At 42.6% G+C, this 26095-nt stretch overlaps 1 protein-coding gene across 4 annotated transcripts in view; it reads right to left on the bottom strand.

The window, feature by feature from the left end:
• fbxl17 (F-box and leucine-rich repeat protein 17) overlaps window positions 1-26095 on the bottom strand; it is a 229279-nt gene that overhangs the window by 62469 nt on the left and 140715 nt on the right. For all 4 annotated transcript variants that reach the window (XM_058071438.1, XM_058071437.1, XM_058071440.1 and 1 more), the window contains one exon: window positions 3581-3657. In XM_058071438.1, the coding sequence (XP_057927421.1) occupies window positions 3581-3657 (77 nt within the window). The remainder of the gene's footprint in view (window positions 1-3580; window positions 3658-26095) is intronic.

Below are 26095 nucleotides of genomic sequence, written 5' to 3'. Positions count from 1 at the left end.
GATAATAGGGTCCACTTTCTGAATCTGCACTGGATCAGGGGAGGTCAATTTTTTAAGCAGGAATTTGCCACATCATTGTTTAAACCGCTGGGGTCAAAGCGTGTGAATAATGAAGCAGCGATAGTCCAGAGTTTACAGTAATTTGTTTTGTTTGATACCAACCAATCTTGTTAAATTTTTACACAAATGTACTTGTCAGGATTTTGTGGCAATTCCGCAAAACACTCACAAATTAAATAGTGTGTTTTGTAGAGCTGTGTGAGAAATGCCAAGTCAATCCGACCTACCTTTAGGGTTTAATAACAGCGTCACCATGTGGTGTGTTTGTCAGTAAAATAATAGCACAGGAAACACAGTAGGGGTGCATGTTTCTACAAAATGTCACCCTTTCGTGAGCTGCTGTTCAGGAGGAGATGAGCTCATATACCATAGCTCGTACCTACATCCAAACATTCTAGTGATGCAGTGCAGTTTGGCAAATATAACGTAATGTATCTTACTTATTCCAAAATAGACAAACTTAGACCTCAGAGATTTAAAGGTGATCTGGAATAACTCTGCTTCTCTTTGAAAGGCTCCAGATGTTAGGCATGCAACAGTGTCAATATGAAAAATCATTTCAAAGGACTTTTTTCTTGAAGCGCTCTGCCAGCGCAATGTAATTATTCCCGCTTTCAGACTACTTGAAGCCTCGTAGCTTTCCTCCCCGTTCATTCCTTCTCCTACAGGTGCCTCGCTCCATCTTGTATCGGCGCAGATGTACATGAGAGGCCGCGACTGACAAGGTAAGAGGTCGTCTGCAGCCTCGTGGGTGAAAAGGAATTAACATATGTAAAGACCGGAGGTGGCGAGGTCGCTCTTTGTGTCTCCCGGTTGAAGCAGGTGGGCATTGGTGGGTAAGATAAGTGCGCGCTCACACACATGCATGCTCGCCACAGAAACAATATCATGTAGTAGTGTGATAGCGACAAGGCTCCAGGTGAGTTGCAGGTACAGTGCAGGTCTGTGAAAGGGGGGCTCATTACTACTGACAGAATGGCCTGCCAGGTTTTCTCATCAGGATTGGCTTTCAAACTTACGTAATCGTGCTACTTTTATTTCTGCTGCCAATTGAAATGGCCAGAGTTTATGGAAAATACATGTAGGTGGTCTGATTTCATTCCTATATCACATTTTTTCTTCTAAAAATGTATTCCCTCAAGTGGCTCCAAATGCATGCAATCAAATACGTTAGTACTAACAATGGGCAGTGACAACACAGGAAGTAAGCAATAATTTAAAGGACCAGATATGACGGGATATTAGCAAGTAGATTAATAAGAGTCCAGGGCATTGATAATCAAACTGGTGGTTCACAGTTCTTTGCCTGTTTATGGGCAACTTTGTTGAGCTATAAAAGGAGGGGAAGGACATTTGGTGGGGACATAACATGCCATCCATTCGACACACAGCTGGAGATAACTGCTGGAAAAAGAGAGGAGCTTTAGTTCATGTTGTGCTGCAAAGATTCCCTTTTAATGAAAAATGTCCCGTAATTTGGATCACTACTTGTCATTGCGGGCTGCAGGGCGACAGAGTGGTTAGCGCACAGGCCTCATAGCTAGGAGACCAGAGTTCAATTCCACCTTCGGCCATCTCTGTGTGGAGTTTGCATGTTCTCCCCGTGCATGCGTGGGTTTTCTCCGGGTACTCCGGTTTCCTCCCAAATTCCAAAAACATGCTAGGTTAATTGGTGACTCCAAATTGTCCATAGGTATGAATGTGAGTGTGAATGGTTGTTTGTCTATATGTGCCTCTCGCCCCAAGAGAGCCGGGGATAGGCATGGCGGACAAGTGGTTAGCGTGCAGGCCACACAGCTACGAGACCCGAGTTTGATTCCACCCTTGGCCATCTCTGTGTGAGTTTGCATGTTCATGTGTGGGTTTTTTACACCAGTCCAGGGTGTACCCCACCTCTCGTCCTAAGACAGCTGGGATACGCTCCAGCACCCCCCGCGGCCCGCGTGAGGATAAGCGGTACAAAATGAACTAATGTACTTTTGAGGGGTCATGGTGGCTCCCGCAGTCCAACCAGTTGAGAACCACTGGTGTAAAACAGTGAAGAAAAGTAGGATTCAATATTAATAAATAGTCAGAGTGTAGAAAACCTATTAATGACTTTCTAAATACAAATTTTTGAATTATTGTTCATATAGTACTAATGTTGAGATTATGGTGTGTGTGTAAATAGTTACAGCAGAAACAAGAAGAAAAAGCCTATGCAAGTTTGAGTAGTACCTAATTAAAAGTGTAGACCAGCAACTTGAGAGAAGTTTCTCCAAGTTTGGTTTCATAAGAAGTCAATCCCAGAATGCATGTGTTTAACAAAGCCGCTTAGATTGCCAGAAAAAGTCGTGTTCAGGCTAATTGGTTTGCATGTTTTTGATGAATGGCAGAGAGGATCCAGGAAGGTTGTTTTCATGGCACTAATAGGGCTTTCAGCAAGATCATTACCTCACAAAAAAAAAGAGAAACTCTGTCTCTACTTTTCCATGTATTCCTCTCTAAATAATTGCCAAAAAACCATCTGCAGCCGGGATAAAATTACATGTTAGGTAGCTTTCTGCTGCCGTCATCTAACCCTGCCTCACACACAGGAAGCAGAGGCTTGGGAGACAAAGCAAAATGTAAGAGGTTGGTGGACATCTCAGATGCACTCAGAGAGGCCATTAATAAAAATAATTAGCACAGGAGATGAGCAGGGATGGGAGAAAAAAAAGCAGGGAGCAGCTTGGCAGATGTAATTTCTGTTATTCAATTTATCAGAGAGTAAAGCAGGAAACCCACCAATCATTTTGTTAGTGCCTGCAGCAGCAGGCCTCGCTATTGTGGAAGGACATGCAAAAATACAAAGAGGCCGCACTGGAGGGCCTGAAGGGTCATTAGTGAAGGAAGAAGATCAGATATCGACAATTTATCTTGTTGTAAAGGATTAGAGACAGAAAGAGAAAAGGAACAGGGCGGCCCTGCACGCTGCTGCTTTAATGCACTTTAAGGACGTGGGAGTCATTGATCAAACCACACAAGACGCACGCCCACACTATAAGAGGTTCAGGTTCAGGGAGGCCAAGGTGATTATTGCCACTGTAACTCACACGAGTCACTATGTTGCAGAGTAATCACATGGTTGCAACACGTTAGACATGGGGGGCAATAGCTATGGAAAAGAGCCCTACCTTCTTATGCTTTAGAATAGAGAATTTATTTCAATTAATTCCATTGTTACATAATTTCAATATTTTAGAACCTGTATGTGTTTAATGTGCTTTCAAACTTTTCTCTGACACCACGTGATTGGTTTCAAAACTGCACTGAAAGTTGTAAACTGCAGCAGGAAGTAGGAGGACCACAGAGGAGATCCGACTCTATCCCGCATTAAACTTTTCAATCATAATTTTACTGTTTGCGAGCCTCACGTTGGCCAAGCTGTAAAAATAAAATGAGCCCTGACTCATGGTCGTGTCGGCGGGTAATAACAGTTACGATAATGATGTCGGAGGCTGGTAGCTGCGGTAACAAAGGGAGTGGATGTATCACCTACCGTGGTCGGTGATTTTACAGGAGACCAGATAAAGCTCCTTGAGGCTCCGCCCCTCCTTGGCGATGATTTCCACACACCTACAGCATAGCAGAGACAAAACAGTTTTAAGCTTTTTTTGCCTGAGGCGTCCACCATCGTCTGTTATTAACAATTTTTTTGTGTGCCGGAGGGCGAATTTGACTGTCATGGAAACAAAACAACATTGAATTCTTCTTCGGTACAGCAGAGGTTAAACAGAACAGCTGCAGGGTCACAACTCTTCACATGCTTAACATGCACATTCATTATTAAACACCTGATATGATTTAATTAGAATGTAGAAGCACCACTGCACTGTATGTGCACATTTTTTCCTTGTTCACTTCAAAGACTTCAATCTGCATTCAGCACACCGCCTCAGCCCACAGGACCGGTGCGCGATGTGTGTGTGTTTAGTGTGAAAAGAAATGAAAGTATACACGAGGGAGGGCCATGGGGAAGATCAGGAAATGTGTATCAAGTGATTCTCTTTAAATGCCTCTAATGAGAAGTGTGTGTGCTACAACCACATTTTGATCAAAACATTTGACCTATTAACCTTCAGCAGAAATTGTTTTGATGGTAATGCGGGAGCTCCATCATGAATATGTAAAAAGGGGGGGGGGGGGGATCACATTAACATGGATGACAAAAAAACCTTGAAATGTCTTTTGTAGTCGAGTACAGGTGGTCCACGCGTGTACAGTGTTAAATCATTAAAAATAGAAATTTGTTCCGTAAGATTGAGCATGCTCTGGCAGAGGAAGACCATTAGGTTTATGGGTTTTTGGCACAGTTAGGTTCAGTTGATCCCGACGCCTGCAGAATGCCTGCACTCAATAAACACGGACCTACGTATCCGTATCTGGAAGTCCTCGGGAGTGCTTGGGCGTGTGCCCAATGAGGCGTACCTAGAGGAGGGCCATGGGTAGAGTAAATTAAACAGACTGTTTAGGTCGAAAGTAAGAAATTCATGGAAACACTGCAGAATCTGGAAGATCTAGAAATCTTTTTGTTCAGTTATAGGCTGTGTAGCTGCTCTATAGGGAGTCCGTAACTCAATACAAAGCGCCATTAAGTGTTCTTTTAAGACGGGTTCTTGTCTAAAATAACATAAAAAAACAAATAAAATCCTGTCTTTGGCATGAAAGACAGACAATAAAAAAATATCAAAAATATATGACAATATATTGCTCACGTGGCTACACTCTTCTGCACTCTGTGTGTATGCTACCAGCCCCGCCTCCACCCACCAAGGCAAAGAGACTATATTTGGCAAAAGGGCTCACTCCATTAATGCCATTGTTCTATGGAAGAAACGTGCCAATGTGCTGAAACAAATACACAGAGTGAACGCTCTTCTTCTACCTTGCATATTTGGAGGCGAGGAAAAAAGTCACACACGCAAAAAGCAATGTTATTAAATTAACCATTTTATTTTCAAATATCGTGTGGTTAATTCATTCGTTTATTAGAGTTCCAGCCCACAAGTTGTCCCCCCCCCCCCCAAACTTTTGTCGCATTTTAATCTCTCGAGAACTACTCGATACCGCATGGTTCCATACCGAAAATCCAATTACAAATACCACCGCAGTCCTAGTATTTGTTCATTCAAGGAATATGTTTTCATGCACTTCCTGACTGGCAGCTGATCTCCTGAAAGGAATTGCCAGTGTTCCCAGACTATCCATTTGATTATCTAACCTCAGGCCAAGCAGAATTCCATGGAGTTTCAAGAAAAACAGAAAATGGAAATGTGGAAATGTACTGTAGATCAACATGGAATCTCGACATGATTTGTAAGCTTGCATGCCCCTCCATGTGTGACATATCACACAGTGGAATCAGAGGGCGCGAATGTAAGGAAAAAGTTCAAATAAATGTGCACCATATTTCAAAAATTCTTATTTTCAGGGTGAAGCCAAAGCTGTTAAAATGTGCGCCGACCTATCTGCTTTAGTTCACTGGGCTGCATCTTTATACTTCACGTTTTCTATTACATTCCAGTAGGAGAGGTCCAGGGAGGCTTTCCATGCTATCGGGCCATCCTTTAACTCCTTTCTCCTTTATTTTCTTTCTTCCCACCTCTTCCTGTTTATGTTCATCCTTTTTCCAGCCAGGGGTGTATTCAAGTTTTGGCGATTTATTAAACCTCGGTCCTCACTAATGGTATTTTGAGACTCTTATCTATCTGTATTCACTGGCTGGTAAGTGAATGCCAAAGGAACAGGTGGGCTACAACCCATCACTGTAAGGACATTTAAAGAAGACTTTGCCATGTTTAATACCATTGACTCAGATGTAATACAAGCCTGAATATAAGGCAATGCTTCTTTATTTTAAGACAAAATGAAACACCTATCGGTTCATTAACAACTGTAATAAAAGGGATCCTTGACAGTTTCTGCGATGATTGTGCTATTCTTTTTTTATGTATTGTACTTAAATTTTTACTATTTTTTTGATGATTATGCACAGTCAAACCTCAATTTTCAAATTTCGAGATTCACATTTTTTCCCAACTTTTGCCTTGCATTTCAACAAGAAATTACTCACTTTTATAGCATATGCTAAATAACCCGCCATGGGGTGAAAGAAAAACAACATTCTAGACATTCTAGGAGTGGTGAAATATGTATCAACCTCTTTTGTATTTAAATCACATTTTCATGTTAAAAGCAATTGTATGTCTGCTTTTGCACTTTTTTGCACAAGCAGTCTTTACAGAGCCAAAACAGATACATGCTTTTAAAGCTCCAATACTTTGGAAGTGGCCTTAAAAGATGTAAAATACCGGACAAGACTGACTCATCCTTACAAGGTAACCACCCTGTGCTCCAAACTCAGTCAAGCCAGCTGAGCTAAAATACCAGGCCATGTGTTTCGGGACAACCGCATTGGAGCTGATAATGAATAAATACACCGGAGAAACAGCCAGCCAACAAAGGGATAAAAAGAAGGAATGTAGAGGCGGAAGCTGAGTCGCAGTTGCATCCAGTGGGAGCTTGTTACTCCGCGCCCAGGTCCCGAGGGTCACCACGAAAGCAATTAGATCAGACATCAGTGACTGAGGTGTGGGAGATAGAAAGACAGCACAGTGGCGAGGAGAGCAAGCAGGAATCTCCACACCGTGGCTGGAACAGAGCTGAAGCAACAGGGAGGCAGATGAAAATAAGAGTATAAGGCCATTAAAAGGGCCAAAGTGAGTCGCAATGAAATAGAGAGAAAGCAGCGGTCAGGGGTCAGCACAAAGCAGAAAATGCTGGATGAGAAGACGCGTGGTCAAGTCACATGAAAGAGCAGCGAGATGCAACAAGCTGCCTCCCACTTCGGCATAACCCATAATTCCCACAAAGCTCGGCTGACATGAATTAGTGATCCGCTAGCTTTCAAAACTGCACTAAGGTGATGAAAAGAAAAAAACAGTGCTACCACCTCAGGAGGAGCAAAGGTAGCGTAGATGATCAGTGAGTCTTGGGTCTGTTTGAGGGAGGGTTTTTCCTTGCCTCTGTCAGCAAGGGTGCTTATGATAACTTCAATTGTCAATTAGCGCGATAAAATTGACTAATGTACAGGTGCGGCATACCTGCCCTGCACCACGGCAGGGGGGTGTGGCCAGCGCACATTGCTATTTCCGTGAACGGTGCAGTCCCTCCCACCGGTGCAAGAGGCAAAGAGGGAGGAAAGAAGGCCTGAGAGGGTTTCACACAATAAAAAAACGTCTTTCATTGCCTTTAAATGTGAGGGCCCACCGGACTGCTCATCAGAGGCCATAATGCGTGTCGCCACGTGGACCACCTCGCGGGACACATGAAATCTATTCCTGTGTCATGAATAGGAGTACAAAATTAAGCACAGCAGCAGCCTAATCCAGGCAACATGCCTGTGATCCACCTACACTCCTGCTCTCTCATCGCCAAATAGAAGAACCTTTGATGGGGTATTCTCTCCCGGTATCTCATCCTCCTAATTTTAATGTACTCCATCTTCCTGATTTACATTTGTTGTTTGTGGTTGGCTGAGAGACGTGAACTCATTAGTTGGCATCAAACCTTTAGGTTGACTTCACATTATGTGAGATGTATTTAATCTGGCATCAGTTGTGATGAGACATTTGACACAAAAATGTACATGCTGGACCAAACGGTTATATAAAATAGTGGTTGCTGTGATTGTTTATTGCATTGAAATGTACCTGACACCTGCCTGTGAGGTTTATCACTGCGCCAGGTGCGCTTCCCCTGCTTTGAGAATAGACCAGGATGGAGCAGGTGAACTTTCAGTGTGTTTTTGGTGCACTGTTTTGTCACAAAATTTTCACTGTGCCAAGCTGAAGATGTGGCCAAACAACCCTGGTGCACAATTCACACAATTTGTGGTTTAGAGATTCCACCTTGAGAAGAAGTATTTGTACACAACTAGTTACTCCCTCTCCACGCCTCCACTTCACCATGGAAGGTCAACGTAAAGTGACTCATGAATGTGGCGTCCATATTTAAATAGCCTCGATTGCATTGGAATCACGGCTGGTGGGAAGACGATGAGGATGAAGAAGCGGACTTTCACAGAAATGGGGATAGAAATACTGTAAAAAAGTCTCATATTTGGAAGACACAGCAATGTAAGCATGATAAGTAAAGTCCTAAAATGTGATCAATTCAAAAAAATCTATTCTGATATCAAGGCACACATTTTCATATTTAGTAATAGTGATTTAGTTCATGTTTCTGCATTTTTCCTATACTACAATTTAGATTAATATAAGCCAAAGACGTGACGGTTGAGTGGATAGCGTGCAGACCTCACAGCTAGGACACCCGAGTTCAATCCCACCCTCGGCCTTCAAGTTTGCATGTTCTCCCTGTGCATGTGTGGGTTTTCTCCGGGTACTCCGGTTTCCTCCCACATTCCAAAAACATGCTAGGTTAATTGGTGACTCCAAATTGTCCATAGGTATGAATGTGAGTGGGAATGGTTGTTTGTCTATATGTGCCCTCTGATTGGCTGGCGACCAGTTCAGGGTGCACCCCGCCTCTCGCTCAAAGACAGCTGGGATAGGCTCCAGCATTCCCCGCGATCCTCGTGAGGATAAGCGGTAGAAAATGAATGAATGAATGAATTAGCCAAACACGTTTTATGGTTTTATATACAGGCTGTGACTACATAGTAACAGGCCCATTCCTGACAATATGTAATGCTTACAAGTGTTTTGTGTTATTTTGGTCATTTTAAGCATTACCCGGACTTCTATTCATGTGTCATTGTGGATTAAAAAAAAAAGTGCAGTTTCCTTGAAAGGGGACCTACTGTGCTCTTTCCACTTTTCTGACCTATAAATGTTGTTACAATGTGGTATTCTGAGTTAAGCAATACCAAATTGTCAGACAATGAGGTTTGCGCATTTGGAAGTGAGCCCTGAAAGAAGTTTTGGATACCTCTGCACACTCGGTTTTACAGTGTGTCTTTGTCACCAAGTCCTACTGAAATCAATGTGATCCAGACGTCCTTACATGGCTTGCAGAATGCCTGCACTCAGTAAACGCGTACCTACGTATCCGCAAGTCCTCGGGAGTGCTTGGGTGTGTGACCTATCACGGCACAGTGGGCATATCTAGCAGAGGGCCGGGGGTGGAGTAAATTAAACAGACTGTTTGGGTCGGAAGTAAGAAGTCCATGGAAACACTGCAGAAAAAGTGCAGAATCTGGAAGATCTAGAAAGCTTTCTGCTCAGTTATAGCGGGTTATAGGGCGTGTAGCTGCTCGATAGGGAGTCCGTGGTTTTCGAGGGTTGCAAATTTGTATTCGTGCCATTCATCAGCCTTGCAAAGTTGATGGTGACTTTGATATGATGGAACTTATTAAGTGATAAAGATCCTAATAGCCTTCCTATGATGACAGTCAACGGTAAAGACGGTTGAAGGATTTAAAACAACAGCTAAAACAAGAGATAAACAGAAGCTAAAAGTAAGATTACACCTTGAAGAATAGATGAAGGGGGGGATTATGAGCAGTAAAATAGAAAAAAAGAGTGAGTTAAAGAGTAAGTAATGGAGACAAGTGAAATAGGAAGACAAATTGTGTCTGCAACCTCAAAAGACAACGGACACTTCCAAAAATGTTTCTGATGTATAAAACAGCTTTACTGGTCATTTGTACTACATATGTCCTCAGCTAATTTCCAGCTCATAGTGCCATTTTTCCAACAATAACACCGTTTCCATGACGACTGACTGCATGTTAAAGTAATTGGTGCAGCCGGCGGGCGTGCAGCAGACGGGCGACAAGGAGCAAGGTGGCGGGCCTCAGCAGGGGTCACACCGAGTGTTTGGATCAGTGTCACCATGCTGTCGGCACAAACAGCTCAAGGGGATCCATAAAAATGTCACTTGGGTCTTATTTTAGTTTTACGCTCTTAAATATGACTTAAATATGCTTTAGTTCTTGGCCGACGCTGACCGTACAGCACATCATTTATGAACGAAAAACATGGGAGATGGGTTGTGAACGAGGCTTTAGTATTATTGTACTTAATATTGAGTAATACTTAATATAATCAAATGTCTGAATTCCATCTGTCGATACCCAGTTTGCATCTTATAAAAAGCCAACCTTCACCCATTGCCGCATCATAACAGTTGGAGCTCCTGGACGGTCCACATTTCTTGTTGTGAAATCATTTTTGGATCACTATAATCTTGGAATACTATTTATTTGGATCACTGTTATCTTGGATGCTCTGCGATTGACAGGAGGCCAGTCCAGGGTGTATCCCACCTCTCGCCCAAAACCACTTGGAATAGGCTCCAGCATACCCCTGACCCTAGTGATGATAAGCAGCATAGAGGATGGATGGATGGATGGACTGACTACTATCTTGGAATACTATTACGTTGAAATACTATCACACCACTTCAAGGTCCTAAAAAAAACAAAAAAACTTGCTGAGTTCTATAAGCCACTTACAGCCCTGCAGGAGAGGGAGCGTGACGATGAGCGGCTGCCGTCTACATGAAATATGTGAGCAGATAACATGTCATGGCTGTGAAAACATTCATTTCATCCTATTGTTGTCAAAATGCTGTCATGTTGCGTTTGGTGACTACAGTGGCTGGAGGAGGACAAGATGTCCGCCTGCCCAACAGCCATAAATGTCTAAAAAAAAAGCAGCATTAAGCCCATAGAGTAACCTATGAGGACGGCCAATTCCTATCCAACGTCTAGATAGGTATGTAGTGGGGGAAAAGGCTTTAAAATAGTACACCTTTGTTTTCCAAATGAAATCATTAAACAGCGCAGTGGGATAGAGTCTTAATACATTTCCCCTTTGGATTTCCGTTTTCACAACTGTTCCTGTGGAATTCTTGTAGATTTATAGTGTTTCCAATTTTGCTTGCACATGGAGAATCATTTTTGCTTTACCAATGTTTTCTGAGTATAAAATCAGTTAATTGCTGCCATAAAAAGATGTAGTCTGTGGAATGTACCGTATTATGCATGCCAACATACAATTAAACCGTGTCCTTCACCGTTTGCTGGAACCAAGCTGGCACAACAAGGGGATGATGCCGGACAGACAAACGAAGGCTTTGTGTATGTGTGTGTGTGTCAGTATGCATATGTTGGTTGTGTTGCCGTTTGAGAATCATCTGATAGCATAAAACAACCACACCATCAGCGAGAAGACACTCGAGGGAAGCGGCGGTCCGTGTTTATCACAAAGACGACAGAAGTGCAGCGCTTCTTCTTTACAGAGACGAGGACAATAGAGCGGGGTACAAAGACCTAGACTGGCCTATGTGCAGGTATACAAGCATGGAGCCCACCGACGCAAGGCCTTGTCTCATCGCACTCTTTGCACAGCCGACAAGTACACGGTTATTCGGGGTGTTCAAAAGAAACAAGGCCATGGAAATGGAAGAGAAAAGAAATGGTTCAAGGTCCAGCGAGAGGTTGAAAACATAAAAGCAGCAGCAACAAGAGGAGGAGGTGGAGGCTTCTTCCATGGTTGTCTTTAGACTTAATGAAATGGAAGGGCGGAGCGGCCCAGAGCAAGGCTTTACACTTCTTAGAAAAAGGCTCTGAGAAAATGATTCTCGTTGTAAATTTTCTTTATATCGCCCATAAATCCCATTGCAGGCATCGGGACTCAAGGTTCTGCCTCCTCAAGAGTTTCTCTCACGTTCTCACAGACAAAAGAAACTTTTTCATTGGGGTAAAAATAAATTCAATATCCCAAATAGGGCACTTCAATAAGGAATCCTTTGAAATGGGGGGGGGGGGGGGGGGGGGATAAAACCCACTACTATTGTACTATTGTCATACTTATCACAGCAAAACTAGCAGGAATATAGAACACAGGCAATGTGCAAACTGCTTGTGTTGCCGTTTGTGCATACCTCGCCCACCGTAACTGTGATTGGTGAATAATGAGGAAGCGTTGTTGTTGTGGATAGTGACAGAGACATGTGTGTGGAAATGAGCACTGTCGTCGGCGTGTTAAGGTTGGTAATGAAAAAGTCAGACTGTGGTCCTCTGTCGGGACATTGTATAATATGTTTACTTGTTACTTGCCTAAACTCACCTTTTGAGATCTTGCTGCGGTTGAGTCTGCATTAATTGAGCACTGAAATGAGGCACGATAGCTATTTTCCCCCGGTCTGGTTACTATTGTTTATGTCGGTAACACGCATTCACCAAAATGTTTTCTGACAGGTTCAAGATGTATAAAAAAAGGACCTATTGTGCTCATTTTCGGCCCTTTCTATTAAGTTGAGGCTGCACAGCGGTCGAGTGGTGCAGACCTCACACCTACGAGACCAGACTTCAATTCCACCCTTGGCCATGTCTGTGTGGAGTTTGCATGTTCTCCCCGTGCATGTGTAGGTAGGTTTTCTCCGGGTACCCCGGTTTCCTCCCACATTCCAAAAACATGCTAGGTTAATTGGCAACTCCAAATTGTCCATAGGTATGAATGTGAGTGTGAATGGTTGTTTGTGTATATGTGCCCTGTGATTGGCTGGCAACCAGTCCAGGGCGTACCCCACCTCTCGTCCGAAGACAGCTGGGATAGGCTCCTGCACCCCCGTAACCCTTGTGAGGAAAAGCGGTAGAAAATGAATGAATGAATGTATTAGGTTGTGGACTCTATAGAGCAGCTAAACACAACAACCGGCACAGAACGCTTTCTCGATTTTCCTGAATCTGCACCAATTCCAGCTGTATCTCCTTGGATATCCTTGCGCACCCAAAAAATATTCTAATCAAAGGCCCAAATTTAATATGACATTTAAACATTCTGGCCGCAAATGTACTGTACAAGTTCTCAAAGAGCAATCATGCCTTTATTGTTATGGTAATACTTCAAAATGTTAAATCAGCAGCCACTGTTCCACAATACTGTGATGTTATATCACTATTTGTTTGAGCGTTCCTGTTGTTTGAATGAGGGTCTGCCGCAGCAATTAGGGTCTGGCTGATTTCCCAGGCCACCCTGCTGTATCCACCACACAAATAAGAATTGCATTCCTTTTGTGTTTCACAATCATTCATCGTGTTTTAAACCAATTCTACAAAAAAAAGCAGCTTGTCATCGGACCGCTCCAAAATGTGCCAAAGGGGTCATAACTGTAGCAGTAAATGGCATCACCGCTGTTGTCCTGTTAAAGTTGCGCTTTTAAAACGAAGATAAGCTGAATGGGCATCTTTGCAAGTCTCCTTATTTGCTCCTTATTTGCCATAGTGGAACTTCTATAGTGGAATTCTTAAAAGTCCTTGAGAGGGTAAAACCAGACTAATTCTACAAAACCTCAAATCAACTTTGAAACTCGAGGGGATAAATATTCTCAAAAACAAGTGTCAGTGAAAAAGTAGCTGATTATCTCAACCCCAAAACGAGCACTTAGTGAGGTTAAGTGCCAGTCAGGCAAATGAAGCTGACCGAAATGGATAGCCTGTTGCCTTGCCAACCTGTAACGGGCCTGTGTGCTGTCCATGCACAATCATCTGTGAGGCAGCCTTGCAGGCCTGGCGTCGCTTACAGTACATACTGTAAAGTAGATGCTAACCTGTGGCATAACAACTCCAATGCCCCCGTTTATGTACCCTCGAATGTTACGGATGGCATGGTATGGTGACATATATATGGTATAAGATATGGTATTTCCAAATAAATACAGGTACCACCATTGGTTTATATCTCAGTGCAGTCATGGCGCATGATCAGTAAAGAAAGTTTTGATTTCCAGGTTAATGACGCTATCCACAGACTTGCAACACTGTAAATATAACACTGTGGTCTTAACTCTTTTATTCCAAAACAAAAGCTCGAGTACTATCAGTGAAATACTCAAAATTGGTTGCTTTTTTATGTTTTTTTGCCATTGTTCTCATCATAAAGTATAGTGGAATCACATTTTAGCAATGTCTCAGGGATCAAATATAAAATGTATACTTTCAATTGCAGCGTGTCTTGCATGGATGAATGCATGGATGAATGCATGGAGACTATGAAACAAAATGCTATGCCATTTCATGGGATTATTGACAGTCAAAAAGGCAGCAAATGTTCTGCAATGTAGTCAGTAGATAAATAGTGAAAGGTTAACAACAGCATCATTAAAAAGCATACGTTTATACAGCCTTTGTATTTACTAGTGTTGATGTGTTTTCAAATCCCCCGATGTCCTTTCATAGGGACAATATGTCTTCCATCACGGTGTCCATATCCATAACCCGCCGCAAGGTCCTCTGCCTACAAAGCTTCTTCAAAATGGATTGGGGGCTGGCTTTGCCAGTGGATTTGTTGCATGTTGTAAATGACTCACTCTTCTTCAGGCATCTTTCCAACGTCACTAAAAACCGGGGTTGTCAAGCCTGTCCTTCAATGAAACGAATATAAGACAGGGCAAGTTCTTTTTGGCAGAGAGCTATACCTACTTGGACCATAGAGCACATAAAATACACGCTTACAGAGTCATAAATCATTTTGGTGTGATTATTGTTATTAAGGATATATATTTCACAGAGTGAAATAAAGCAGAGGAGCAGTACTCCAACTTTAGAATGGATTTACAAAAACAACCACCACAAACAACTAAGTGTTTGTCGCAGGCATTAAAGTTAATATAACATAAAAACAAAAACAAAAAACAAAAACATAAAAATAAGCTAGTCTGAAACAAATGGTGGTCTGCTTCACAAATTGAGGCCTCGAAGCTGCTTAATGCAACTCCTTGACTTCTCCTGGAGGGAGGGGTGATCTACAATGTCGTGATGGCACACAGCGACACGACACTCACACAACGACACTCTCTCTCTGCTCAGCCATGGCTAATTGCTTTGCAGTTTGATTACCGCCATTCGTTTTAATGAGTGCTTACCAACACATACAGTATTCACTCTCCTTCTGGCTCATATGTGCAGGGGACACACACGACTTGGAACCATGTTTGTCCCATTGCGGCAGGAACACAGAGACTTATATAGTATGAAACTATAATGGCTGTTGGTTTTTTGATGACTATGTGGTGGCTTCATTTGGAGCTGTTTACAAAAATACGGTTATTACAAAACTGGACGATGTCTTGGAAAGAAAGTGTAACTCGGTCTGTTTTGTCTATGTCCATGTCAGCCCTCTAGCTGACTACATTGGCATTGCAAAGACAGTTATGCTAAACCTAAAAGAGTCATACCTATTTGCCCTGAATATAAGATTACATTTTTTCCATAGAAGAAAACTCTGATGTGACCATATGGTAACAGGTACATCCATGATACTTACTTACAGTATCTTCCTTCCCGGGTGCATTGATTTGTCATTGTCCCCCAGTTCTACCTCCCGTGTATGATGTGATCACCGTTTGACAGTTACACCACAAGTCTCTGCGTTATTGATTATGGCTGCAAAATAACCCACCTGTAGGACTTGGGCTAGAGCTGTGGTCTGCTTGGAAGAAGGCCTTGGCTGACGTCTTCTTTTGACAGCAAACTAGTTCAGTGTGGGTCTATAGCATATGCTAAAAATATTTGACTTTTCAAAAAATAGTGCCTTATGTGGACCTCAATAATAACCACACAAATGACCAAATTGTTTATCAATCAATGAATCAATGATTGTTCCCTGTATTTGTCTCAACTGCTCAACATTAATGGGCTGACAGGGACCTGTCACCAAGACTGAGACTGAATGATGTCACAGCTGCTGTTGACTAAAAGCACGCCTGCGACATCACAGGCAGATTGTATTTACACGAAGAACATGAAGTACAGGAAGAGGAGGTGGAGGATCCACAGAGAAAAGCGCATTCATTCAAACCACACAGGCTGGCAGATGACAGCGCCGTGTGCTGTTCCGTCATTGTACAAGACGCAAGGTTGTCCATATAACTACTTCAACATGTCTGGAGTAGTAACCGAGGACTTTGACTTTGGAGTTGTACTACTTTGCTGCATCCATGGCCCTTTATTCTTGACTGATGATCAGCATGCCAAGGCCTCAGAGATAGACCTTGAGTCGCCTATAGCAACAAGTGCAGCAATACAAAGGAGATGCTATCACACAAAACTGTGTAGGCTAAATTCAAAATGTATCCAACAACACCTACTCCTACTGGATATTATCACTGAATTGCCCTGCTTGATTTACATCACGCATAACGCCTCCCTCTTCCCTCGGTGCTCTTATCATAATATAAAAATGTCACACCTCGCCAGAATGTAGTAAACAGTATGAGCAAAACAAATAAAACCACCACACATGAGGAAGTATGTGTAAAATTGGAATAGAGCTCAGGCATATACAATATAAACACTCTACTAATCCAATTGTTCCCTCCACTGGGAGCAAGGGAGAGGGAGAGGGATCCTAATGAGAAACTGAGAGCTAAACAAGCATGATGGTAATAACAGTGGGGTCGTCTTTCAGAGCAAGTGTTTGACGCTGGTGACATACATTACAAGTATTAGCTACTCATGGAAACAGATGAACATCTTGTTGGATGGCATTCTTAATAAATATCCAAGAGATCTGAGGCCACAGGAAAATAGGAAGACGGGGCTGATGAAGAAGGGGAAGGGGAGCGTATGAGTGCAGCTTATCCCTTGCTTGTCCAAAGATGGCATCTTGAGCACAAGAAAATCTAATTAGCTTGATAGATAAGGGAATTCTCTCAACCAGGCAATGCTTAAGACAACAATAAGAGAAGCATCAAAGAGAAAGCTAGTAGGAACAGGTTCGATTTGGTAAATTAACCTCCAAAACCCATCGACTTCCATCTGAAATATGCTCGGTAGTTCTTTATTCCTAGAAACGAAGAGTACTCGGTTGTAGGCGCACCTTATTTGTTTATACGTTACACAGTCTCATGTCTCAAGGCACTGTACATCTTTCCAACGTCACTAAAAACCGGGGTTGTCAAGCCTGTCCTTCAATGAAACAATATAAGACAGGGCAAGTTCTTTTTGGCAGAGAGCTATACCTACTTGGACCGTAGAGCACATAAAATACACACATTAATCAGACTAATGTTTGTCCCACCTAATCATTGAGAACTGATGGAGCCTGCTGGAATGAGAGGAGGAATGTCTAAGGCAACTTGAACAGTACAGTTGCGATCGATCAATGATCAATGATCAATCAATCAATGCCCTGAGAATACACACTTTCAGTTCAGTTGGAAGTTATTATTATTATAATTATTATTATTATTATTATTCCTCTATGCCTGGCAGCTCTAAACGCAGCATCCTTCTTCCAATATCTGCACTCTCTCTCCTCTGGACATCCAAACCATCTCAGTCTGGCCTCTCTGACTTTATCTCCGAGGCCTCAAACATGTAATGTCTCGCTGATGTACTCCTTCCTGATCCTATCCATCCTGGTCACTCCCAATGAGAATCTCTGCATCTCATCTCTCTACATCCAGTTCTGCTTCCTGTCTTTTCCTCAGTGGCAATGTCATTGTTCTGAACTGTTGGCCCCAAGTACTTAAAATTATAAAATTTAAAATTTAAAATTTAAAATTTAAAATTTAAAATTTAAAATTTAAAATTTAAAATTTAAAATTTAAAATTTAAAATTTAAAATTTAAAATTATTAAATCCTTCTGTATCTCTTCTCTGTGTAACCTCACTCTTCCACTTGGGTCCCTCTCATTCACACACATATAGTCCGCCTTACTGCGGCTCATCTTCTTTCCTCTTCTTTCCAGGTCAAACCTCCACTCTTCTAGCATCTCCTCCACTTGTTCCCTACAAATCACAATGTCATCTGCAAACTTCATAGCAACGACCCAAATGTTTCCACTTAAAACGTCTCAAATATCTTATATTTGACAGGATTGTTTGCATCACAGTGTGACCTGCAGCAGGAAGATGTCTCTCACTTTGTGGCATGCTCTTTACCAGCAGATATCTGCAGCTGTGTGTTGGACGGACAGCCCCTCATAAACATAAGCACACACCTTGTGACGGTGTAGCAAGAAAATAGCACAGAAATTGAGGTGCATTTACAGACCTGGGTCATTACATTATTGTTTTTTTTTTACCCAGGCAAAGACCTTTGACCCACTGAAAACAGTGGCTGAGAATGACTGGTCAAAATGATTATATTCCGCCATATACTTATCCAGTTTTCTAAGCGACATTTATCTAATAAAAGAATGGAAAGAATTTGCTTTTGCCTTGCCTTTGATCTGCCTTCTTTTTTTCCCCACAAAATGAATATTAGAGCCTACCTCCTTAAAAAGAGATATTTGGTCAGCTGGTGAACTATTTGGAGAGACGAGATGGAGAATACAGAGTCGAAGAAGCAACAGCAGCACCAGCAGCACAGTCTTTTTATGAGACAGTGCGTGATGAATGGGACTATATCTTCTTCTTCTGCCCATCAATTCTCTATAGATTCCAGATGATAACAGTCCTTGCGCTCTACTTTCTTCCTCTCCATCTGTCCCAATGTTTTTTCCTCTGATCTACTGCCTTCAACAGATAGCCTGTCTTTTGGTTTACCCTTCTATTCCTATTTGGCTTTTCTCTATCCTCTCAGTCTTTGATTCCGTCTTCCCCATCTTTTTGTGATCAGTGGCCCACCACCCTTCTATTGTACTGAACAGGAGGGGGCTACAAACCACATCACATATCTAACACTGCCCTTTCTCCTTATGACCAAAGCCTCTTTTATCACTACTTCATTTTTTCCTCTTTACCACAAGCTCTTACGCCTTTATGGCCTTCCTGTACAGAAAATAGCGTCTCAATGGGCGGCGCATGTTTGCCTGGAAACACATTAGCTGTGTTAGGTAAAAAGGCTATGACAAACGACAGGAGGCTAACAGTAGGGATGCCGCTGGTCATTCGGCCCGAGTGCACTCCATCGCAACTGTAACAAATCCTCCAACGCCATAAAATATGTGCCTTAATCTTGCTGTAGCTATGCTCATTACACACTCAGCATGGACCCGAGATGGGCAGCAGGGGGTTTGGGGTGGGGGTTCGCATGAGATTTGTACACCAACTGTTACGTGTGCGTGCCTAGACGGAGAAGATGTGGTATGGCTATCAAGACCAGACAAAAGCCACAGTAAAAGGGTGTGTAACACGCCATGACACTTCATGCAGATCAAGTAGATTTATAGTCCGTATCATTCCCACCCTATAAGAGACAAAAAATCCCATACAGAATGTTAATTTCCACCGCCATAAACCACCGTAATAGGCATGGTGCTGACATGTGAGCATGTTTGCATGCCTCACAATCAGCACACTGATGCATGCAGACCGCATACATGACAAGCACTGGCATGTGTGCTGAGACCATCCCCTGCTGTCACGCTAGCTGATTTCACCCATGGTGAATTCAGACCATTCTAATTGTGCGGGCTGATAATGCACCGCCCCGATCCAACCACCTTTCAGCACCTTCCCAGCTGACATTTAAGGCAGCCGAAAGGATGGAGGGGGGGATTGTTGCCAAAAAAAGTTGATTTAAAAAACAGGAGTGCAAATCTGAATAAAGAGGAAAAGAACTTGCAGAAAGACGCCGGAGTGGAAAAAAAAAAAAGATGACTTCCATGCATACATCATTTTTCTAGCATGGTTAAACAAACACACACACACACACACACACACACATGGCAGCAGCAGCAGACTTGGAGCAGTAAGAGTCCCAGACTGCCAACTCAGTTTTATGTCTGGGCTTTGATACAAATCCGCTCAGCATGAGAGCTCCGTCCACCACCTGAGGTATATGTGTTTATGCACGTGTGTGTGTGTATGTATATGAATGTCCACCACCTGTTTCTCAGTGACGCAAGCCAACCTCCGTCGACTTTCCACATGAAGCTGTTCCTCATTAATCAACTTAGTGAGAGACAGCTATATACTGTATAAATATATATCTCTCCTCCAGCCCTTCACAATAAAAACCTCAGTGGGCTCCTTTCATCCTACAGCTCATATAACTCACCTCCTGGCCAAATCAGGTCAGATAGAGCAGTCACATAATCCATAGCCAATGTTTTCTCAGATGTTTCAACGGGTTTGTATAAGTGATTTAATAATTGTATTCAGAGAAATAATAATCCCATTTCACTTAGTATAGTTAAAAACTATTCTATTCCTTGTGCTGTATGTGTGTCATGTACCATGGGTAGGGTGGAAAAACATCATATTTGGAAATATGTGGCAGACGTGAGCGTGCAGTCGCTCCAAATCGATCGCTGACAGTAATGAAAATCAGATTACAACTGCAACCAGCAGAGCTGTGAACGTGTAGCAATATGACCTATGACCCAAGCTGCCTCAAGCCAGCAAAACAAACCTGATGGAAAAAAAGGACAGGATGAGAGAAGAAAGGGAAGATGTGGTGATTTTGTTTTTTTGCTAAATTATTCCAAAGCCATAAATAATTACGGTATAAACTCAAATATAAGACGATCCTGAATATAAGACAATCCCTCTTTTTCCAGACGTTTTGTGAAAAAATATATAAATATATGTTTGTTTGATGCCAACAAAGGATATTTAATTTCTTGTTTGATGCCTGTGCTTCATTGATCATGCTAGTTACAAAATTAGCATCATAAATTGATTGTTTGAACTTGTTAAAAACCTTTGAGTGATTTTTATTTTTAGGACCGTGCCTAGTCGGATAGTCACTTAGTTCCTTGTTGAATACCACAAAGAAACATGATCCTTTATATGACTATATACTACAATATTCCATGAAAGAAGATCCTCAAAATGTAGTCTACCTACTTTTTTAAATCGTCCATCATGGACAGATTTTGTTGGATATCTTCTTGTGTTGACAGGGAGGCCATTGGTCACGTACCGGTTCACATAGCTGACTCAGCTAGCGTGGGATCAATTCCCACCTTTCGATCAAACCTAAACGACTTTAAATGCTCATGAAACCCGTGGTGAGTACATGACAATTCTGCACAACAATGTTTGATCTCATCTGACATCGCAACAACAAGGAAATAAACACAAGCCGACAGCCAATCAGACCTCCCATCTGCTGGTCTGCCTCACAGTGGTTGGCTCGCATGACAAGTGGTGAAGGAATAATTTCTCTGAAGGACACACCCCAGGGAAGAAGGAAGAGGAGAAGGGGAAAAAAAAACAAGAAACAAGTTGGAGGGCAATTCAGAGCGAGCGGAGTGGCCAACCGCATGGCAACTCCGTGCAACTTGATTGGTGGAGGCTTGCAGGCAGCCAGGCAGGAATATAATTTAAGGGGCTGGGGGAAGGCTGTCTCAATATGACATCTTTGGGAGCTATTCAATCTGCAGCCAAACCCCACCAGTTCGCTTCTCGCCTGGCACATGTGGCAGGAAGGTTACAACTGTGAGCTCACTGCCTGTCAAAGCCACAACACCCTCTGGAGGAGAAGATTTGACGAGATGAGGGCAGGAGAAAGGAGAGGAAAAGGGCATAGCAGCATCCCTCATGGAGAGAAATCATAACTGCAAATGACGCTCATCACCAAACCAGAACATTCCACAGAGTGGAGTGTATAAACCAACAACAATAAATAAGAGTGAACTGGTGAATTAAACCCCAAAATGAAAATCCATTTGTTTTGGGTCTGTGGTGGCCACACAACCAAACGTAAGACACTTTCATTAAGGTACAACATCTCGTTTTAAGCAATGCAATACCAACAAGTGTATGAATACCGCATTTACAAAACACGCCACCGCTCAAGTCGGCTCAATATTTGCTGTTTGCATTATTTATATTTTGCATTATTTATCGGTGGGACCAGCAGACAAATGAGCCAAACGTCAAAGCAGAAGTAAAGTAATTTAACATTCTCTTGAAAATAGCCATTATATGCTGGACTGCCTTAATATAAGCAAAGGAATGTAACCGAAACCTTCATGAAATAGAAACACTTGCAAAAATTGGAAACAATTTGATGCAATCCTTATTACATTCATTGAAAATAAAATCACTGTCCGGTGACGACATCCTAAATTGACTTCAAGACTTATTTGTGTTATTCTGTATGTCCAGTGAAAACACATTTTACAACAAAATGAATTTAAACATTCATATTCTATATCGCTTAATCTCATTAGGGTCGCAGGTATGCTGGAGCCTATCCCAGCAAGAGGTACACCCTGAACTGGTCGCTGGCCAAACAACCATTCACACTCACATTCATACCTATGGACAATTTGGAGTCGCCAATTAACCTAGCATGTTTTTGGAATGTGGGAGGAAACCGGAGTACCCGGAGAACATGCAAACTCCACACAGAGATGCTAGAGCGGAGAATCAAACGCAGGTTTTCTAGCTGTCTGGCCTGCGCGCTAACCACTATGAGGCTAACCATGATGAGGTCAAGACCTTGGTCTAAATTTATTGTTTGTCTAAAATGTATTCAATTTTCTTTAACTTCTGCTGACGGAAAGGACATTGATGGCAAGAGCTCCACTGTCACTAATAGAGTTTTGAACTATTTGGCGCTTTCCTGACCATATTAGGCAATCACAAGATCAAAACCGCATGCTGACTTGAACTTCAACAGCAAGCTAAAGGATTATCGAATCAGATGGGCCATATATGTAGTTGAATAAGAGTTGATATTATATGGGCTGCAAGGCGGATGAGTGGTTAGCGCGCAGACCACGCGTGCATGCGTGGGTTTTCTCCGGGTACTCCGGTTTCCTCCCATATTCCAAAAACATGCTAGGTTAATTGGCGACTCCAAATTGTCCATAGGTATGAATGTGAGTGTGAATGGTTGTTTGTCTATATGTGCCCTGTGATTGGCTGGCACCCCGCCTCTCACCCGAAGACAGCTGTGATAGGCTCCAGCACCCCCGCGACCCTCGTGAGGAAAAGCGGTAGAAAATGAATGAATGAATGATATTATATGGCGCCTTGAAGTAACTGCACAATCACAGAATATCAACTAAACGCACTGTTTTATTCAATTAAAAGTTAAACAATATATATTTCTTTGTACCAAAGCATACCAAGTGGGTCCGGTATATAATTTATTTATATGGATCTACAAACCTTAACCTTACTGAAACACATTGATATCCAGTAAAGCCTTTTAATTCTCTTAAGTTAGTTCAGAAAGGGTACATGTTAAACATAGGAAGTGACCAACTTGAAATAGAGAGGGGGTAGGATTAAATAAGCGTACCGGCCCCACCCCATCCCCTATTATGAGACTGCACTTGTTTATAAACCGTAACCTTGTGCTTTAAAAGGGAGCAGCTTGTACCATGACACCAACAGAGACAGGCAGCAGGATGGGTGAATTTTTGATTTTATTCCCTAATCAGTGACAGCGCCTCGGGCTGATTTGACTCTGCATGCACGTGCCACCGAAGCGATGTTTATCCATTTCACATATGGCCTTTTGCACAAAATGGGCCCCCCGCACCCCATGGATTACGGGGCCCAACGCACAGCGCTTGTTCATGTAGGGAGAGGTTTTCTCCGACTGTGCCAACTCGTCCCCTCTGTTGTGTTGTGCCTGCGGCGGCCTGAGATTTACTTACCATATACCAAGGCAAGGCGCAACAATAAATAAATAAAAGGTTGTCAGTTGGCCCATTATTGACCGGCCCAGAGAGAAAACTCCCAATAGTCCCGATGGACAGTCCGTCGCCCTGACCAACGTTGAGGTTTGAAAGAAGAATCAAAATATAATCAGGAAGAGATAAGAGTCTATTTAATTCTACCCCTTCTCCATTCGGTTCAATTCCTGTCTTTACATTTGTATTAAAACTAAAATGCCAAACTCCTTCATACCCGGGCCAGATTTTGACTTGAAGTGATATTTTTTTTTACATTTGGAAATGACACAAGAAAGTGTCTAAAGATTTTTTACGAACATAACCACCTTTTTTTATTGTTATTTACAGTTTTAAAACTAACCATATATTGGATGTAATATTTTCAAGAATAATGTACAACAGAGGTTTTCAAGTGGGACACAAATTTACCTTTGAAGACTTGAATTGCAGCCCACTTTAATATTGCATAACTAGAAAATACATTAGTTTTTCTAAAATATAAATGAATACATAATTTTCATGAATACACATTTCAAGAACAAAATAGTGTCAGGAACATATTATTACAAAATTCATTCATACAAATTCATTCATTCATTTTCTACCGCTTATCCTCACAAGGGTCACGGGGGTGCTGGGGCCTATCCCAGCTGTCTTCGGGCGAGAGGCGGGGTACACCCTGGACTGGTCGCCAGCCAATCACAGGGCACATATAGACAAACAACCATTCACACTCACATTCATACCTATGGACAATTTGGAGTCGCCAATTAACCTAGCATGTTTTTGGAATGTGGGAGGAAAGCGGAGTACCCGGAGAAAAGCCATGCATGCACGGGGAGAACATGCAAACTCCACAAAGAGATGGCCAAGGGTGGAATCATACTCGGGTCTCCTAGCTGTGTGGCGTGCGCGCTAACCACTCGCTATATAATAAAGTAATTTAAATGTAAGTAAATTTGGTCGCACCTCTCAAACTTCAACCAAATGATAAACAGGGCTCTGCTAATGATGCCATTACGTTGTGCAGGTGTGCCTCATGAAGTGTCTGATGAGCGTAATCTCGAGGCAAAAGTTGCAACGGATATTTATAAGCCACTACACAAATTTCAGTAGATGACACCTGGACCCGAGCGATGACATCATGGGAGGAAATGAGTGAGCGTCTCTGAGGATTCAAGTACCCCGCTGTCGGTTTTGTGGCTTCTAATCGTATTTCCTCAAGAATCTGTATCAGCCAACTAGTGACATCACAACTGAAGCGACTGCCAGTTGGCATCCGGCGACTTCAACTACACGCTGACAGCTCGACATGCAGTACGGCTCCAAAAAGCTTTTATCACTCCCTTTCATACAGATAGCGAAATTCGCCACAAACACAATCCGTCGTCGCCCTTCATGCATCCTCGTCTCCCGGGCACACACTCATCTAGCATTTCACCCAAGGAGACCGGACACAGTCCAACAAACAGTGGAGAAGGGTATTGTCCGAGCGCAATTATCTTGTACTGTTCGTATGCTTTGGCTGTTGAGGGACAAAAGGGGCCTCTCTGTTGATGAGGCTAGCAGCAGCGTGTGAATAGAAGGTTAGACATCTTAGCCTTTTCCATGGCAGCCGACATTCAATCTGCCATATACACATCCCTGGTGGATCTGATAACATGAAACAAACCCTTGAGAGAGCGAGCGAGAGAGAAAGAGCAGGAGAGGGGAGGAAAAGTCAGACACTAATGGCTTTGGCATTGTGTGCAAATCTTGGCTTATCTGCCTGCTTTCTGTGTTAAGAGACTGGTCAAGGGCAGTGGGAAAGAATTAAGTCCAGTACAGCAACATGGACAAACAGCGTTCGCCTCTGTGTAAAAAGGTCTGACCGTGTCATCATGGCTGGTGCGGAAACACACCAGATAGATCCATGGATGGCAGCATTTGAGGAAAACATTGACGACCTTGTAGTCATTTTGCTTCTCTCTAAAGCAGTGGTTCTCAATTCATCAAGACTGCATGTTGAGTATGATATATTTGTACATGGTGGCAGGTCTGCAGTATCACTGGAAGTACTCCATACTCCCTGCATCTCCTCTGACAGTTCACCGCATCCCCACACTACTTGAGAAGCACTGCACTAAAGACAAATAGTCACGTTTTAGGTCTAACGGATGCCAACTGGTGGGACTGTGATATTCCACAAGGCGCCTTAAGAAAAGTGCTGTTCCTTTTCGGAGGATGTACTGTATGTGGTCGCTGGTTCAAGCCGGGCTTGTGCAGGGCTGGACCACTATTACAAATATTTAGGTGTACTTTGAAATAAACTACTATGCAGCGAGTTGCTGATCACTGAGCTAGATTCTAAGACTATCACTACTATTCACATTTTTGAAAAAACGTATTCTACAAAAACTACCAACATCCATCCATCCATTTTCCTCTGCTTATCCGGGTCCGGGTCGCGGGGGCA

This window comes from Doryrhamphus excisus, chromosome 4 (assembly GCF_030265055.1).
Source record: "Doryrhamphus excisus isolate RoL2022-K1 chromosome 4, RoL_Dexc_1.0, whole genome shotgun sequence".
NCBI lineage: Eukaryota > Metazoa > Chordata > Actinopteri > Syngnathiformes > Syngnathidae > Doryrhamphus > Doryrhamphus excisus.
Note: the sequence above shows the minus strand (reverse complement) of the source record. Positions and strands in the feature narration are given on the sequence as shown.